Genomic DNA, 20502 nt, shown 5'->3' on the forward strand with positions numbered 1-20502 from the left:
GAGACATTTAATTCAATAAATCTATATATTTCTGGGTGTCTGTGGATCCTGTGGAGGCATGAGCAATAAACAAACTTCAAGAATTCAGGGTGAATCTGATCCATCCTGACATTTATTTATGTTATTTATTTCCTATTGTAATAAGGGAGTTCATAAAGCAGATGATAAATGTGAGTGTTATTGTCATGATGTGTGTAACCATGGCGATGGCTGCAGCAGTTTCCTCCCACTCGCTCCCATTATTCTGCATCACGTCAGAAATGTGTCCGACACCAGCAATCTGTCACTAACAACAGCCATCCCATAATAATTCCTTTAGTTACTTCACAGATGTGGATGAATGATGTGAATTATAATCAAGTGTTAAATCAGACTTTAGTTCCACCTGGAGTAAATTCACAAGCTACCCTGCAGTATACAAAGTCATTCAAACTAGCTGCACCTTTACCAGCTTTGAGAACACTTTCATGATCAATCATTATAAAACATATCATATATATTATTCTGAAATGGACCAATCTGCACAATGACTACTTTTACTGTCGCTACTTTAACTATATTTTGATGAGAATACTTTTCTACTTTCACTTGAGGAACATTTTGAATGCAGGACTTTTACTGTAACAGAGTATTCCTACACTCTGGTACTTCTACTTTTACTCAAGTACAAGATCTGAGTACTTCTACTTTTACTCAAGTATATGATCTGAGTACTTCTACTTTTACTCAAGTACAAGATCTGAGTACTTCTACTTTTACTCAAGTACAAGATCTGAGTACTTCTACTTTTACTAAAGTACACACACTTACCTGTGTTTCCTCCCTCTCACCTGTGTTTCCTCTCTCTCTCACCTGTGTTTCCTCTCTCTCTCACCTGTGTTTCCTCTCTCTCTCACCTGTGTTTCCTCTCTCTCTCACCTGTGTTTCCTCACCTGTGTTTCCTCTCTCTCTCACCTGTGTTTCCTCACCTGTGTTTCCTCTCTCTCTCACCTGTGTTTCCTCTCTCTCTCACCTGTGTTTCCTCACCTGTGTTTCCTCCCTCCCTCTCTCACCTGTGTTTCCTCTCTCTCTCACCTGTGTTTCCTCCCTCCCTCTCTCACCTGTGTTTCCTCCCTCCCTTTCTCACCTGTGTTTCCTCACCTGTGTTTCCTCCCTCCCTCTCTCACCTGTGTTTCCTCCCTCTCACCTGTGTTTCCTCACCTGTGTTTCCTCCCTGCAGAATGCCACGCTCTGTGTCACCCTAAATGCTCCCCCTGCCTCCCCTCCACCTGTGGGATGTCCAGTGACTGTTCCCTTCACCTGACTGAGGGTCTGTGTCGGGACAAAGGCAGCTCCCCCGCCCTGAAGGAGGGGCACATGCACCTGGAGGGCTGGATGAAGACGCCCAGGTCAGTACCGACACAATAATACTAATTATATATTTATTTATTCAAGAAGGGTCAATGTACAGTTATTAGCATTTACTCCTTCATGTAAATGTGCCAGATTTAGCTTTGAGGCTTGTTTACATCTGCAGTCTCAGGCAGGTTGAGGACAAAGGTAAACAAGAGCACACAGATCATACAAGAGCACACAGATCATACCAGAGCACACAGATCATACCAGAGCACACAGATCATACCAGAGCACACAGATCATACAAGAGCACACAGATCATACAAGAGCACACAGATCATACCAGAGCACACAGATCATACCAGAGCACACAGATCATACCAGAGCACACAGATCATACCAGAGCACACAGATCATACAAGAGCACACAGATCATACCAGAGCACACAGATCATACCAGAGCACACATATCATACCAGAGCACACAGATCAGAGCACACAGATCATACCAGAGCACACAGATCATACCAGAGCACACAGATCATACAAGAGCACACAGATCATACCAGAGCACACAGATCATACCAGAGCACACATATCATACCAGAGCACACAGATCAGAGCACACAGATCATACCAGAGCAGATCATACCAGAGCACACAGATCAGAGCACACAGATCATACCAGAGCACACAGATCAGAGCACACAGATCATACCAGAGCACACAGATCAGAGCACACAGATCAGAGCACACAGATCATACCAGAGCACACAGATCATACCAGAGCACACAGATGAAAACACTCAAAAGCTCTTATTAAGCACATCACAATCAAAAGCTCATTTATACAAACCCATAACCCAGAGGTGGGAGAAGTACTCACATCTGGTACTTGAGTAAAAGTAGAAGTACTCGCATCTGGTACTTGAGTAAAAGTAGAAGTACTCACATCTGGTACTTGAGTAAAAGTAGAAGTACTCAGATCTTGTACTTGAGTAAAAGTAGAAGTACTCAGTTCTTGTACTTGAGTAAAAGTAGAAGTACTCAGATCTTGTACTTCAGTAAAAGTAGGAGTACTCAGATCTTGTACTTGAGTAAAAGTAGAAGTACTTAGATCTTGTACTTGAGTAAAAGTAGAAGTACCAGAGTGTAGGAATACTCTGTTACAGTAAAAGTCCTGCATTCAAAATGTTCCTCAAGTGAAAGTATAAAAGTATTATCATCAAAATATAGTGAAAGTAGCGACAGTAAAAGTAGTCATTGTGCAGATTGGTCCATTTCAGAATAATATATATGATATGTTTTATAATGATTGATCATGAAAGTGTTCTCAAAGCTGGTAAAGGTCAAAATTGTACTTAAGTACAGTACTTGAGTAAATGTACTTAGTTACTTTACACCACTGCCATAAACACACATACACATATTTATATTAATATCAGTTTTACTGTTGGGATGCAAAATGATGCACGAGGGGTTATTTTGTCTTTTTAACTTTGTATTCGTATTTGTGTTGAACGGATGTAAATTAGCATTTTTGCTAACTATGCTAACTGCATTTTTACATAACTTACTTGACAGTTATGTTCTCTAAGTTGCACTGTCCTTATCAAGTAAGCAAACAAAAACAATACTACAGTTTTAAACCTCACATGACAACACAAAGCTGATCATTTGTTAGTAGGTAACACACATCTCAATCAGGGCCAATGAAGTCATGTTTAGTCACATCACCTTGGTTTAAACTTTAAAGTCTACTTCCATGTGTTGGTAACATTCCCCTTCTTCTCTCCTCTCTCTCTTTCTCTCCGCTGTTTGTTGCTTCTTCATCGTGCCATCAGTGATTTATGCTTCAATGCTTTGCAGTAACGCGGTTTAAGTATTTATTTTAAACAAGGACCATGCATACAAATACATAACTCTCAGAAAAGAGAAGAGATGTTTTATGCCAGATGTTAGCTAATAGCTCTAACAATCAACACACACTAAACACATTGCATCATCTCTATCACACAAACAATTATAAAACAAGATTAAAGTACAGGTCAATAAAATAGTACATAGTACAGTTAAAATATAATATTACAATACATTTCAATTGAAAAACTCAGTGTCATTAATGTTGGCATGACTGGTTGCTTAATATACATTGTTTTGCACCATGAGAGAAAGAGAGAAAGTCTTAATGTGTGTGTTCGCAGGAATGGGAAGCGAGGCCAGGGCTGGGAGAGGAAGTACATGATCCTGGACGGGACCAAAGTGTCCGTCTACGAGATCGAGCCCAGAGAAGGTGGATTATGATGTTACCTTTTTGTATTCGCATCTCACACTGCACTGTAACTTTTGTTCATGTACCTGTGTTATTCATGTTTCATTATCTTTGCTTTTGAATGTTTACAATGTGTTTCCGCTGCACTATTTCTTAATGATCTTAATGTCTTTCATTCTGGACAAAAATTATAGCTCTTCTCAGAATGACTAACTTTTGAGAAAATGACCGTTTCAATAAAAAATCGGAATTTTGACCTCATATTTAAAAAAAGATCAGAGTAACCTAACCTTTCAAAAAACACTTTTTAACGATGACTGATTATGAGCCAAAATATTACCTAAAACAAAAAACCCAGTAATCACTTTTTAAAATATTCAGTAATTAAAAAAGTGACCTTACCTTTGAAAAATGCCTTCACTTCTGTAAAGCACTTTGAATTGCCTTGTGTTGAAAGATGCTATGTGTGTGTGTGTGTGTGTGTGTGTGTGTGTGTGTGTGTGTGTGTGTGTGTGTGTGTGTGTGTGTGTGTGTGTGTGTGTGTGTGTGTGTGTGTGTGTGTGTGTTGTGTGTGTGTGTGTGTGTGTGTGTGTGTGTGTGTGTGTGTGTGTGTGTGTGTGTGTGTGTGTGTGTGTGTGTGTGTGTGTGTGTGTGTGTGTGTGTGTGTGTGTGTGTGTGTGTGTGTGTGTGTGTGTGTGTGTGTGTGTGTGTGTGTGGTGTGTGTGTGTGTGTGTGTGTGTGTGTGTGTGTGTGTGTGTGTGTGTGTGTGTGTGTGTGTGTGTGTGTGTGTGTGTGTGTGTGTGTGCGCGCTTCAGATTCAGTGAAGCCTCTGGAGGAGTTTGACCTGTGTCTGACGGATGGAGAGGTGGTGGTCCATGGAGCTGTGGGGGCTTCAGAGCTACCCAACACCTCCAAGTCAGGTACAAGCAGAGAGGGCAAAAGTACACACATCCTTTACTCAAATAGAAGTACAGATACTCGTGTTTAAAAATACTCTGGTGAAAGTAGAAGTACTGACTAAACTTCTTTACTCAAGTAAAAGTAAAGAGGGCTTTGAAATGTACTTCAGTAAAAAGTACCCATAACTAGCAGCTGTTTTAAAGAGTACCTGACCTCCCTTTATATTAATAGAACAATAATGTCACTGTTAGCTAATGAATGTTTCCATGCTGAACAACGGCAACATGACAACGTTTTCATTGGTCCCTCTTCTTTAGAGAAGACCAGGAAATGATGGATACACGGATCGTGTTCAAATCAATAGGCACGCAATGACTCTAAATAATAATGATCACGCCACCAAACACACATTCAAACTAAAGGAACCAGCCTGTTTGGGAAATGTAAGAAGTAGAAAGTACAGGTATTTGGGTTCATAATGTAAGAAGTAGAAAGTACAGGTATTTGGGTTCATAATGTAAGAAGTAGAAAGTACAGGTATTTGTGTTCAACATGTAAGAAGTAGAAAGTACAGGTATTTGTGTTCAACATGTAAGAAGTAGAAAGTACAGGTATTTGTGTTCAACATGTAAGAAGTAGAAAGTACAGGTATTTGTGTTCAACATGTAAGAAGTAGAAAGTACAGGTATTTGGGTTCAACATGTAAGAAGTAGAAAGTACAGGTATTTGGGTTCATAATGTAAGAAGTAGAAAGTACAGGTATTTGGGTTCATAATGTAAGAAGTAGAAAGTACAGGTATTTGGGTTCAACATGTAAGAAGTAGAAAGTACAGGTATTTGTGTTCAACATGTAAGAAGTAGAAAGTACAGGTATTTGGGTTCAACATGTAAGAAGTAGAAAGTACAGGTATTTGGGTTCATAATGTAAGAAGTAGAAAGTACAGGTATTTGGGTTCATAATGTAAGAAGTAGAAAGTACAGGTATTTGGGTTCAACATGTAAGAAGTAGAAAGTACAGGTATTTGTGTTCAAAATGTAAGAAGTAGAAAGTACAGGTATTTGGGTTCATAATGTAAGAAGTAAAAGTAAAAACTCGTCAGAAAAATAAGTAGTGGAGTAAAGTACTGATACCAGAAAAATATACTTACTGTAAGTACAGTAACGAAGTATTTGTACTCCACTACTTCCCACCTATGGATATAACTATAAACACAGGCTACCACAGCATTTTGTCTCCTACAAGTGTCAATAAGTGGTGTTTCCTGTTGTCCAGACGTCTCCTACGTGCTAAAGCTGGAGTCTCGCTGTCACCCCCCCTGCTGGCCGGGACAGTCCATCTACTTCATGGCTCCCAGTTTCCCCGATAAGCAGCGCTGGGTGGCGGTGATGGAGTCGGTGGTTTCTGCAGGAAGAGCATCACGAGAGAAGGCCGAGGCCGACGCAGTGAGTATCTCCGAAGCTGACAAATAACCTGTTGGAAAAATCTCCCTGGTCCCCGGCTTGAGCTTCGATCTCAGGATCCATGTATTTGTGATCCTCTCCAGAATGGAAGTAGTCATCACATACAGAGCATCAACTAGTTCCTGAACAGTGTCCTTCACATGCTGATATCCAAGAGAGGGAGTTACACAGTCACAAGATGGAGGAATAGAAAGCAGTATTCAATGTTTACTTCAGATTAGCTCCACGTCAGAAATGAGCATGCTTGTCATATGTCTATCTCCATAGAGGCTGAATCATCATGTTAATCACATAGCTATCATATGCCTCAAACAGTCCTGATGCTCTTCTAGGTAATCAGACATCCTGTCATGTTCACAGCTACAGTTGGGATACCTTTGTTATCATGTTACTCTCATATTGGAAGAGTACATTCAGGCCCCATCCACATGGAGACGAAACGTGTGTTATCCGCTATAGTTTCCGCGGTTCCGTTACGGCCTCGTGTGGACGAACCGTCCATACGAGGCCGTAACGGAACCACGGAAACGGAGCCCTCAAACGATAACGCATCCCAAAGTGGGAAGGTCTAGTAACGTAACGCTTGCGGCACCGTGTGTACGCCCTAAACGATCATAGCCCCGCCTCTCCCCACCTCTCCTGCTCACCCCCTCGTCACCCGTGTCATTGCTGATGCGTTTCGCCAACAACAACATCAATGGCGGATCACAGGGTTGCTTTCGTGCTCCAGACGCTACTGACCATGCTACAGATGTTAGTGCAACATCTACAGCTCCTCTACCACAACCATCAGCAACAAGTGGACATGAACTACATGAACTACATGTTGCTAAATCCACCGCGGAGAATAACCAGAAGGGCAACCAGGCAACCATGGCAACCATGCTCGGGGGGTCTTATTCGCTGCTTTTGGTGTATTTTGTGGCGGAAGTACAGCGCCACTTACAGGCCCAACATATGTACTACAGCGTCTCCAGCGGGTCGAGCGGTCTCATGTGGACGGACACGTTTCTTGTGCCGATTCCGTGTGGACGGAAGACTTTTTTGATATCGACCTCGGTTCGCTTTCGTTTTCGTTTCCGTGTGGACAGGGCCTCAGTATTTTCCCAACATAACCCGTCTAATAAAACGTTCTAAGGCTGTTTAACTGTGTGGAGGCTTTACTGAGCTGAGGATACTGTATGAGGGCTGGATGATGTGGAAGAAATAACTAATTGCAATTATTTTGAAGCTAATTAAAAAAAAAATCTGGGTATTATAGTCTTGATCTGAACGTGAATTTATGTTTAGGACTTCTGAGAAAAAGTCAAAATTCTGCAAAAAAATCTGAATTCTGTCGAAGATTTTAGAATTCTGAGAAAAAAGTCAAATTTCTTAGGAAAACAAATCTGAATTCTGAAAAAAATATCTGAAATCTGTAAAGAAAATTACAATTCTGAAAAGAAAAAACCTGAATTCTAGGAAAAGAAAAATCTGATTTCTGAGGAAAAACTCAGAAATAAAACATATTTGTATTAAAGCAGAACTCCACTCAGTATAAATGCAATAAGTTATTTTTCCCAAATCGTCCAGCCCTGTATGAGTGTGTGTGGAGGTTTATAGATGTAATGGATAAGCCCCAGTTCGTTAATATATGTCGTTAACTGTCCCCTTCTTCTCTCCTCCTCTTCCTCCCTCCTCTCTCACTCCTCCTCCTCTCTCACTCCTCCTCCCCTTCTCTCCTCCCTCCTCCCTCCTCTCTCTCCTCCTCTCCTTCTCTCCTTCTCTCTGCTGTGTGTTGCTTTTCCATCGTGCGTCACTATATGTCCGGTATATACGGGCGTGTTGATTTGATCGGCACACATAGGCTGCTATGTCCAAAAGAATAATGGTTCTGACTCCTCTGGTCCAGGTAAAACACACGGAGATGAAGATACGATTTACTAACACACACACACACACACACACACACACACACACACACACACACACACACACACACACACACACACACACACCCACACACACACGCACACGCACACATACATACATACATACATACATACATACATACATACATACATACACACACACACACACCTTCATAAGACTGTTAAACACCTGAACATCCATAACATTCATCTGTTTGCAACTTACTAATTATTTATCTAATATATCATATTCCAATTACTTGTATATAGACTCTCCTTGCACTATTTTACAGATGTTCATTGTCATAACTACACTGTAGCTATGTACAAATGACAATAAAAGCCTTGAATCTTGAATCACGCTGTCATGCATGTGTCACCCCTCCTCCCGCTCACCTCACCTGCTCCTCACTCTCCTCTGTGTTTTATGACCTCAGTACACGACTTCTCACCAAGATGTTTCATCATCTTTGTGTTGATCCTGCTCCGAGGACCCGGGTGTTTACCTGCTGGTGTACCTGTGTGTGTTGTTACGGCCCCTTCCCCTCTGCACACTCAAGTCACCTGATTCTTCTGGGGGTCACAAGTCACACATATATGACGGCATATCAAGGCAGGTTGTAAAAATACTAAATTACGAGAATGAACAAGATACATTTGTAGATTTATGAAAAATAAGTTGTGATATTCTTTGAGATTTAAGTGATAAATAAACAATAACAAGTCAAGCATCTAAAAGACAAAACACTTGAATATTCTATGAGTTTATAACATAGTATTCATCTGAAATCTTCTTAGTTTAAAGTCACACATTTACTAGAAAACCTGGTGTTGTTTTTATTCAAAATGAACGACATCGCTTCATTTACTATCATCCTCATCACAACACAGACAACTAAAAACGTGTGATTTTAATCTCAGATAATATCCTCTGAGATTATAAAACCATAAATCTGCAAGATATAAATAACCTTAAATTCTCTGAAGTTGAATTTAAACTTTTAAGATGAACCATTTTTTGGATCCTCCTCCACAGTTGCATTAGACGACCTCCTCAAATTATATTTTGCAGCCACAAAGCAGCGCTACAATGGCCCTGATATGCCGCCTTATGAACTTGATGACATTCACATGACTTATATTTAGAGAAAGGGGAGAGGCATGTTTCAGAATGATGTGAAACTAATGCTTTCTTCACTGTTTCGTCACGACTGTCAACGGTTCAGAGTGAAATATGAAACAAGAAATGACTTATTAACTCACTTTCTGCTGGTGACTTGGTCCCACCTCTGACACTAACCCTGTCCTGCAGCCCCCCCCATCCCCGTGCTGACCCAATCTGAGATCATGTAGAGGTCATGACCTGCTGACCCCTCTTCTCTCTTACAGAAGCTGTTAGGAAACTCTCTGCTGAAGCTGGAGGGAGACGACCGGCTGGACATCAACTGCACGCTGCCCCTCACTGATCAGGTCCATCACATGCACTTATTATAGGTTTTATATATATTTATTAAGGAGGGGACAATGCACATTAATATGAGCACTTTAATTCATCATGCATACGTGCCAGAGGTAGCCATAAAGGTTGATGGCATTAACAGAAAACATGCATTATTTGAGTCTTAACATTTTTTTTTCTGCTGATAACTTTATGTCCCAGACTGCTGCAGAGCTTCAATAACGACGTCAACCCACGTTGAGTTCAGTGCGTCAACAAAACGCGCAGTACCAGTACATGAACAAACATTAGTTCAAGAAGCACAAAAAACAACAAACACTTGCGGTCACAACACATTGGTAGCTATCTGTATGTTGTAACATATAAAACCAAACTGTATTACCTCATGCCATATTTTAACGATTTTAATAGTACATGAAATAGAGTATTTATTTATTGAATTTAACTATGAAATTACTTATGTTCTATTTTTACATAGGGCAACTTTGTTACGTCATTCACACAGATAATAAATAGAAAAGAAACCATCCACATTCACGTTTAATATGACAGTATATTGATCCTGAACAGAAGCTCGGGACTCACAGCGAAGGTTAACCCCATGTTGCTCCTGGTTGAGATGTCCCCTCTTCCACTTCCAACAGAATAATGACAGTGATGGTGTCTGTGTTGCTGCAGATTGTCCTGGTGGGCTCTGAGGAGGGTCTCTACGCTCTGAACGTCATCAAGAACTCTCTGACGCACATCCCCGGCCTGGGCTCCGTCTTTCAGATCCACATCATCAAAGAGCAGGAGAAGCTGCTGATGATCGTCGGTCAGAGAGCCTGCTTTCTCACTTTATCTGTTATTTTGGAGAAGCATTCATTTCACATTCATCATTTCAGCATTTTATCCCTTCATGTTCCCTCTTCAATGGATTTCTGAATGTGTTAGAAAGATAAGGTCTGTGGTTAACGCAAGCTGAAGAGATTTTTATTCTACCACATAAAATACGTCAGTAAATAACCCACTGGTGGATTTATAAAACGGCGGTTGCTAACAAGCGTCTAAATGAGACGACTAAACGTCATCACGCCCAACATTAGCCTCCTTTAGCTTAGCGGTGGTGACGGGAAGTCATGTGACCGTGCTGTAGTTCCTTTATAGCCCAACATTAGCCACCTTTAGCTTAGCGGCGGTGACGTGAAGTCATGGGACCGTGCTGTAGTTCCTTTATAGCCCAACATTAGCCTCCTTTAGCTTAGCGGTGGTGACGGGAAGTCATGTGACCGAGCTGTAGTTCCTTTATAGCCCAACATTAGCCTCCTTTAGCTTAGCGGTGGTGACGTGAAGTAATGTGACCGTGCTGTAGTTCCTTTATAGCCCAACATTAGCCACCTTTAGCTTAGCGGTGGTGACCTGAAGTCATGTGACCGTGCTGTAGTTCCTTTATAGCCCAACATTAGCCTCCTTTAGCTTAGCGGTGGTGATGTGAAGTCATGTGACCGTGCTGTAGTTCCTTTATAGCCCAACATTAGCCTCCTTTAGCTTAGCGGTGGTGACGTGAAGTAATGTGACCGTGCTGTAGTTCCTTTAGAGCCCAACATTAGCCACCTTTAGCTTAGCGATGGTGACGTGAAGTCATGTGACCGTGCTGTAGTTCCTTGATAGCCCAACATTAGCCTCCTTTAGCTTAGCGGTGGTGACGTGAAGTCATGTGACCGTGCTGTAGTTCCTTTATAGCCCAACATTAGCCACCTTTAACTTAGCGGTGGTGATGTGAAGTCATGTGACCGTGCTGTAGTTCCTTTATAGCCCAACATTAGCCACCTTTAACTTAGCGGTGGTGATGTGAAGTCATGTGACCGTGCTGTAGTTCCTTTATAGCCCAACATTAGCCACCTTGAGCTTAGCGGTGGTGACGTGAAGTCATGTGACCGTGCTGTAGTTCCTTTGTAGCCAAACATTAGCCTCCTTTAGCTTAGCGGTGGTGACGTGAAGTCATGTGACCGTGCTGTAGTTCCTTTATAGCCCAACATTAGCCACGTTTAGCTTAGCGGTGGTGACGTGAAGTCATGTGACCGTGCTGTAGTTCCTTTATAGCCCAACATTAGCCACCTTTAACTTAGCGGTGGTGATGTGAAGTCATGTGACCGTGCTGTAGTTCCTTTATAGCCCAACATTAGCCACCTTGAGCTTAGCGGTGGTGACGTGAAGTCATGTGACCGTGCTGTAGTTCCTTTGTAGCCAAACATTAGCCTCCTTTAGCTTAGCGGTGGTGACGTGAAGTCATGTGACCGTGCTGTAGTTCCTTTATAGCCCAACATTAGCCACCTTTAGCTTAGCGGTGGTGACGTGAAGTCATGTGACCGTGCTGTAGTTCCTTTGTAGCCAAACATTAGCCTCCTTTACCTTAGCGGTGGTGACGTGAAGTCATGTGACCGTGCTGTAGTTCCTTTATAGCCAAACATTAGCCACCTTTAGCTCAAACATAGACTGCAATTATAGTTATTCTCATTTGATCGTCACACAAACAATGACTAAGAAGTGAACTGTTTCTTGTCCTGGAACATCAAACACTGTGTGACGTGTGTGTGTGTGTGTGTGTGTGTGTGTGTGTGTGTGTGTGTGTGTGTGTGTGTGTGTGTGTGTGTGTGTGTGTGTGTGTGTGTGTGTGTGTGTGTGTGTGTGTGTGTGTGTGTGTGTGTTTAGGGGATGAGCGGGCGCTGTGTCTGGTGGAGATCAAGAGGGTGAAGCAGTCTCTGGCTCAGTCCCACCTGCCCAACCAGTCTGACCTCTCTCCGTACATCTTTGAGACGGTGAAGGGCTGCCATCTGTTCTCTGCAGGACGAGTACGTCTCCTTTACCTCCGTCTCACTTCACACAAAGCTTTAAAGTGCTTTCTTTTTTTAAATTGGGTGAAAATAAACATGTACATCTCTCTCTACAGATAGACAACGGACCCTGTATTTGTGCTGCTATGCCGAACAAGATAACCATTCTGCGCTACAACGACAATCTCAACAAGTACTGCATCCGGAAGGTGAGTATGTTTTTTAAGCTTCTATACAGTAACCTTTTTAACTTCAATACAGGGTTGTTTTAAGCTTTTATACAGGGAGTTTTTAAGCAATAATAAAAAGGGATTTTTGAAGCTTCAATACAGGGATTTTTAAGCTTCTAAAAAGGGATTTTTGGGTGGGGGTGTGTAGATGTTTCTGGTAGTAACAGATGTTGTCTCCCCCTCTCAGGAGATCGAGACCCTGGAGCCGTGCAGCTGCATCCACCTGACGAGCTACAGCATCATCATCGGCACCAACAAGTTATACGAAATCGAGATGAAGCAGTTCGTGCTCGAGGGTGAGGGGGGGGGGGGGGGAAGAAATCACAAAAATATAAACACAGCAACAGATTTAGGGGTAAAAATATCAAAACCCGTACGGAGCCCCTAAAGGGACATGAACAAAGTATATTATTTGCATTAAGATCACACAAATTGGTCTGAAATATCTGTGAGTCGCATTTAAAATGTATTGTATTACATTTTCTGCATGCTTTTCTGGTTTTCTTTGCGTTAACAAATGACATAACCCTTTCCTTCAGTTGGTTTGCCATCTATTCCTGTGTCTTTATAACATATTTAATGACCGTGTGCAGAGTTCCTGGATAAGAACGACGTGTCTCTGGCCTCCGCGGTGTTCGCTGCCTCCTCTCACAGCTTCCCCATCGCCATCATGCAGGTGGCCAGCAGCCTGCAGAAGGAGGAGTACCTGCTGTGCTTCCACGGTGCGTCACACTCTCTGTAGTACTGTGGTGGTAAATAATGTAAACAACAACAATATGGGGCAACAAGCACCTCTATAAACTAAGTAATATGATGTAATGAACAACAGGGCTTAAGAGAAAGAAATTTGGTAATTTTTGACTGAAATGTTCAATAAAATCTCAGTTTTAAAACAAGGACATTTGACACATGACTAACACTAATGTAAGAAAAGAGCCGACAAAATGAATGACAAATAATAATATTGGGCAACAAACACCTCTATAAACTAAGTAATATGTTTTCTGTTTCAATGTTTCTTTCATATACCAGTGTTGATTTCTTTTAACAAAAACTATGATAATGACACGCAATATTTTATATAGATCAGGGGTTTTCAAAGTGTGAGGCGCGCCCCCCCGCCAGAGAGCTTCAGGGGAGGCGCAGCGAGAGAAAAAAATAACGAGAAACAGTGAAATCTAGCTAGTTAACTTCAGCTAACTTTATGCGCCATGAATGCCCGTCTCTTCTCCATCCTCTGCAATGAGATGGGCGCTCACTTCCACCAGCTGCTGCTGCACTCCGAGCTCCGGTGTGATTTGCGTAAGGAAGTTCTCCTCTTCCTCGCCGAAATCAACTCCCCACTGGTCAAGCACATGGAGGACATGAACTGGGTTGCAATGTTATCTGTCCGATATCTTTGACCGGATAAACGTGTTTATTCCTGTCTACATTGCATCCCCGCATCATCCGCCTGTGCGCATCAAAGACGCAGACTCATTGTTCCCACGCAAGTAGGTGTCATGGCCTGGCTCTTGGCCATAACAAAAACGTGGAACGGACACGATATAAGGAAGATATTTATTGTAAACCAAACAACTTAACAAAAGAGCTACCACAATGGGATGTGTTAATCATTAAGATCAGTAGTGTAGGTGTGGGTGTGTGAACGTGGTGTGGTGCGAGGTGTTGAATGCCAAACTAAGAGGAAGGGAAACAAAAGCATATAAGTCAGGTAGCTGCTCTCATCCTCCAACCGAGAGAGCGAACGAGACTCTGGCTCGAGCCTTTCACTCCTCCGGTACCGGCGGCCAGGTGCCCTCATTCAGCGCTGATAGGGAGGAAGGGAGACCGTTAAAGGGCCACGCACACACAACAGGAGAGAGTAAGGCAGGGGTCGTCACAGTAGGGGTGCGTGTAATAAGGAGGCAAAGTTGACGTTCAGTGTGTTGCCGGGAGCATATACTGTAAGGATTCATCCACGATGTTGAAAATGTTAAAAATGTTTTAAAAAAAAGTTTCAAACATAAAGATAAAAAGGTTTAAAAAAATTATTGTTTAATGTTTTAAGGAGGTGACGCTACTCAGCCAATCAAATCGGTGCAGTCAGTGAGTCAGCACGATATATTCAAACACAGAGACGAGACAAGAAGAGAGAAACAGTCGGAGTCATTTCAAATGGCGGAAGGTAGACAGCGAAAACAGAGCATTTAATGACATGTTCTCTTACTGGACCTCTTTGAAATGCAATTGAATACCCCTGCATTATAGCAACAACAACAATAATAATAATAATAATAATAATAGCACTAATAATTGGGAGGGGGGCGCGGCTGTTCTTATGTTCTCTGAGGGGAGGCTCACCTTCCCACACTTTGAAAACCCCTGATAATAAAAGATACATTGTTGTCAATACAGAATGACAACAACAACACGGCTTAAGAGAAAGAAATTAGCTCATTTTTGACTGAAATGTTCAATAAAATCTAAGTTTTAAAACTGTTTCAATTAGCTAAAACTAAATGAAACACTTTTAAGATGAGACTAAAGTAGCAGCCTTAAATCAACTTAAACTATATAAAGAAGTAGGATGAGGTTTCCTTTATATGATAATAAACAAACAAGGACTAACACTAATGTAAGAAAAGAGCCGACAAATGAAAAGAAATCCACGGTGCGTTCACTCTCTCTCTGTACGCACCGTGGTAATAAATTATGTAAACAACAATAATATGGGGCAACAAACACTCCTATAAACTAAGTAATATGATTTGTGTTTCGTAGTCTTTTTATATATAAGAAATATGGGAATAAATATGAACGATGACGATATTAACACGCACAATTGTTGATAAAAAATGTTGTTTAAAATGTATAAAAACTACCTAAATCTATATTTACTTTAAATTAAAAGAAAAGTTGTAATAGGGAATATTAAAAAATATATAATAAATATTTAAAACATATTAAACATACATTTAAATATATATGAAAATAAAAATATTACTAAACAATTTTTTAGATATACTCAAATAATTAGGGACTCATTCAACTAAGAAACTAAAAATACAAAAAATAACAGCCCTTAAATAAAAAAACGGAGGATGAGGTTTCCTTTATAAAACTAACAAGGACATTTAACAAATGACTAACTACACTATACAAGAAAATATCAAATAAGTTGTACTTTCTAAAGATAGTATGACGCTTTTATCAGTGTTCATTCTCAATAAGAGGCTCACAGATGAGGGTACAGTAAGATGTATTTCTGTGGCAGAGTTCGGAGTGTTTGTGGATACGTATGGACGAAGGAGCCGCACCGAGGACATCAAGTGGAGTCGCCTGCCTCTGTCCTTCGGTAAACACACTTTATACATCTTTAAATGCTTTTTTAACCCTTGTGCCCTCCTCGGGCATTTTTGTACATTTTTCCTGACTTTTTTTTTTAATTTGGTGTTCATTTCAGCTGTGTTACAGCTTTTGGCATGGATCTTTGCAAGAAGTCTTCTTTTGAGTCAAATTTTTGAAATCCAATGTCTTTTACTCTTACATGTTTTGTATACTCTCGTGATGCATTTTGCACCCTCTGGACCCCTTCGTGGCAAAAATGTACACGCTCATAAAAACTGCTATTAAATCATCATACATCAATATTTTATTAAACTTTTTTTTCCATGAATCACTTGAACAACTTCTAACGTGCTCAAAACTACCAAACATCCAATCATTTTCAGGATTTTAACCCTTTAAATGCCTGTTTCATTATTTAAATTATTTAATTTCTCTTAAAAAAAAACACAAAAAATGAATTTCTTTCAATATAATAATTAGTAGAGGGATGAAACTTTGGTGGTTATTAGACTCTTGGATGTGTCAAAGATTAGCAACAAAATTGATTTGACTGCATTATTAATTTTTACGTAGTATCAGATACTACCTCTGGACACCTTCGTGGCAAAAATGTACACGCCCCAAACAACTGCTATTAAATCATCATACATCAATATATTTTTCTACTTTTTTTTCATGAATCACATATACAACTTCTAACGTACTCAAAACTAGCAAACATTCAATCATTGGCAGGATTTTAACCCTTTAAATGCCTGTTTAATTATTTTAATTATTTCATTTCTCTCAAAAATGCCTCATTGACTTCCATTCAGACCACATTTGTTGATCTCACTGCCATTGCAGTATAAAACCATGCATTTTGTAATGTCAGCATTTCATTTAGAAGAAAAGTAGTGATATTTGATATTTCTACTCTATTCCAACAGATTAAACCATTTTCCCACTGTAGGCCGATGCATTACATTCTTACATTTTTGCCAGTTATATTATGGAGCCGTGTGACTACCAGGGGGCCCCGAGAGTGGTGTGTGTGTGTGTGTGTATATGTGCGTGTGCGTGTGCGTGTGCGTGTGCGTGTGTGTGTGTATATGTGCGTGTGTGTGTGTGTGTCATTTCCAGCAGCAGACTAGCAGGTCCTGCAGCATGTGACCTGGTGCTCTCAGGTGATAGAACAACAATTTTTTAGGCCTGTGCACAATCAGCACACACCTCTCCTCCCTCTCCGTGTGTGTGTGTGTGTGTGTGGGAGAATCTGTAAGCATGCACAGATCATTTCATGGGGAAAAAAGGCCATCTTTTGAGGGATGTGTCTTTGAAGAGCTGCTTGATTACTCAAAAACAAAAAACAACTGTTAGTGTGTTTATGCACCTGGCTGCCAAAGATAAACATGCAGTTTGACCAAGGACTTATTTCATTAGTGAGCAGAGAAGGAGAAAGACCTGGAGCAAAGAGAAGGAACTCAAATGAAGAAGCTTTTCAGTGCAGAGGAGACTTCAGAAATAATCTTGCAGCCTTCTTCTGCCAGCGAGCTGCAGGACTCATCTGAAGAAGACACAAGGTTCGAGCTGGGGTCTGACACTGAATGCTCTCTGGAGTCCAGCATTTCTTTGAGTTCCTCTGACCCTTCATCTGAAAGTGGAGAGGACACTGAGGGTCCGGCCCACCATCCACCACCACGGGGGGCTTTCTTCTCACAATCTGTGAGGACACCCTGGTTTTCCCCAGCTCCTGGGAGAACGACCTCCGTTCTTCTCTGTCCCCTCACTGTGGGCCGGACCCTCAGTGTCCTCTCCACTTTCAGATGAAGGGTCAGAGGAACTCAAAGAAATGCTGGACTCCAGAGAGCATTCAGTGTCAGACCCCAGAGAGCATTCAGTGTCAGACCCCAGAGAGCATTCAGTGTCAGACCCCAGAGAGCATTCAGTGTCAGACCCCCCCTCAAACCTTGTGTCTTCTTCAGATGAGTCCTGCAGCTCGCTGGCAGAAGAAGGCTGCAAGATTATTTCTGAAGTCTCCTCTGCACTGAAAAGCTTCTTCATTTGAGTTCCTTCTCTTTGCTCCAGGTCTTTCTCCTTCTCTGCTCACTAATGAAATAAGCCCTTGGTCAAACTGCATGTTTATCTTTGGCAGCCAGGTGCATAAACACACTAACAGTTGTTTTTTGTTTTTGAGTAATCAAGCAGCTCTTCAAAGACACATCAAACACATCCCTCAAAAGATGGCCTTTTGTTCCCATGAAATGATCTGTGCATGCTTACAGATTCTCACACACACACACACACACACACACACACACACACACACACACACACACACACACACACACACGGAGAGGGAGGAGAGGTGTGTGCTGGTTGTGCACAGGCCTAAAAAAATGTTGTTCTATCACCTGAGAGAGCACCAGGTCACATGCTGCAGGACCTGCTGGTCTGCTGCTGGAAATGACACACACACACACACACGCACATATACACACACACACACACACACACACACGCACACACACGCACACGCACACACATACATATACATACACACACACACACACACACACCACTCTCGGGGCCCCCTGGTAGTCACACGGCTCCATAATATAACTGGCAAAAATGTAAGAATGTAATGCATCGGCCTACAGTGGGAAAATGGTTTAATCTGTTGGAATAGAGTAGAAATATCAAATATCACTACTTTTCTTCTAAATGAAATGCTGACATTACAAAATGCATGGTTTTATACTGCAATGGCAGTGAGATCAACAAATGTGGTCTGAATGGAAGTCAATGAGGCATTTTTGAGAGAAATGAAATAATGAAAATAATGAAACAGGCATTTAAAAGGTTAAAATCGAAACCGAAAATGGTAGTTTTGAGTACGTTAGAAGTTGTTTATGTGATTCATGAAAAAAAAGTTGAAAAATATATTGATGTATGATGATTTAATAGAAGTTATTATGGGCGTGTACATTTTTGCCATGAAGGTGTCCAGAGGTAGTATCTGATACTACGTAAAAAATAATAATGCAGTCAAATCAATTTTGTTGTTAATCTTTGACACATCCAAGACTCTAATAACCACCAAAGTTCCATCCCTCTACTAATTATTATATTGAAAGAAATTCATTTTTTGTGTTTTTTGTAATAAATAATGAAATAATTCAAATAATTAAACAGGCATTTAAAGGGTTAAAATCCAGAAAAGTATTGAATGTTTGGTAGTTCTGAGTATGTTATAAGTTGTTTATGTGATTCATGAAACAAAAAGTAGAAAGAAATATTGATATATGATGATTTAATAGAAGTTATTATGGGCGTGTACATTTTTGCCACGAAGGTGTCCAGAGGTAGTATCTGACACTACGTACAAAATAATAATGCAGTCAAATCAATTTTGTTGCTAATCTTTGACACATCCCAGACTCTAATAACCACCAAAGTTCCATCCCTCTACTAATTATTATATTGAAAAATAATTATGTTTTGTGTTTTTTCGTAAGAAAAAATGAAATAATTCAAATAATTAAACAGGCATTTAAAGGGTTAAAATCCTGCCAATGATTGAATGTTTGGTAGTTTTGAATACGTTAGAAGTTGTATATGTGATTCATGAAAAAAAAAGTAGAAAAAGATATTGATGTATGATGATTTAATAGCAGTTATTATGGGCGTGTACATTTTTGCCACGAAGGTGTCCAGAGGTAGTATCTGATACTACGTAAAAAATAATAATGCAGTCAAATCAATTTTGTTGCTAATCTTTGACACATCCAAGACTCTAATAACCACCAAAGTTCCATCCCTCTACTAATTATTATATTGAAAAAAATTCATTTTTTGTGTTTTTTGTCATAAATAATGAAATAATTCAAATAATTAAACAGGCATTTAAAGGGTTAAAATCCAGAAAATTATTGAATGTTTGGTAGTTTTGAGTACGTTATAAGTTGTTTAAGTGATTCATGAAAAAAAAAGGAGAAAGAAATGTTGATGTATGATGATTTCGAGCAGTTATTATGGGCGTGTACATTTTTGCCACGAAGGGGTCGAAAGGTTGAAAATTCGAGGAGGGCACAAGGGTTAAAGCATTAGTTCAGCAGAATATAAGATGTAATGTTGACATTGTGTCTGCAGCCTACAGAGAGCCCTACCTGTTCGTCACATACTTCAACTCTCTGGACGTCATCGAGGTGCAGGGACACGCCTCTCTGGGGTGAGACACACCGCTACATCAAAACTGATTTAATAACTATAATAATGTGTGTATTTGCTTAAAAAGAGTAGTGTAGGAAGTCCTGCAACCCAAAAATAATTCAACATTTTAGCCTGAAATAAGGTCTGTGGTTATCACAAGCTGAAGAGATTTTAACGTTTTGTTCTACGACATAAAATAATTTTAAAACTTTGGTTGCTAACAAGTGTCTAAATGAGACGACTAAACGTCATCACGCCCAACATTAGCCACCTTTAGCTTAGCGGAGGTGACGTGAAGTCATGTGACCGTGCTGTAGGTCCTTTATAGCCCAACATTAGCGGCCTTTAGCTTAGCGGAGGTGACGTGAAGTCATGTGACCGTGCTGTAGTTCCTTTATAGCCCAACATTAGCCACCTTTAGCTTAGCGGTGGTGACGGGAAGTCATGTGACCGTGCTGTAGTTCCTTTATAGCTCAACATTAGCCGCCTTTAGCTTAGCGGTGGTGACGTGAAGTCATGTGACCGTGCTGTAGTTCCTTTATAGCCCAACATTAGCGGCCTTTAGCTTAGCGGAGGTGACGTGAAGTCATGTGACCGTGCT

At 40.7% G+C, this 20502-nt stretch overlaps 1 protein-coding gene across 1 annotated transcript in view; it reads left to right on the forward strand.

Annotated features, from left to right (window-relative positions):
• LOC117484802 (citron Rho-interacting kinase) overlaps window positions 1–20502 on the forward strand; it is a gene marked incomplete in the record, with an annotated part of 91454 nt that overhangs the window by 62114 nt on the left and 8838 nt on the right. The window contains 14 exon segments of the mRNA XM_034133238.1: window positions 1220–1388; window positions 3180–3203; window positions 3540–3628; window positions 4423–4527; window positions 5781–5950; window positions 7815–7859; window positions 9268–9348; window positions 10016–10151; window positions 12029–12168; window positions 12267–12359; window positions 12568–12676; window positions 12974–13102; window positions 15637–15717; window positions 19842–19920. Coding sequence (XP_033989129.1) covers window positions 1220–1388; window positions 3180–3203; window positions 3540–3628; window positions 4423–4527; window positions 5781–5950; window positions 7815–7859; window positions 9268–9348; window positions 10016–10151; window positions 12029–12168; window positions 12267–12359; window positions 12568–12676; window positions 12974–13102; window positions 15637–15717; window positions 19842–19920 — 1450 coding nt within the window.

This window comes from Trematomus bernacchii, unplaced genomic scaffold (genome assembly GCF_902827165.1).
Source record: "Trematomus bernacchii unplaced genomic scaffold, fTreBer1.1, whole genome shotgun sequence".
Classification (NCBI taxonomy): domain Eukaryota; kingdom Metazoa; phylum Chordata; class Actinopteri; order Perciformes; family Nototheniidae; genus Trematomus; species Trematomus bernacchii.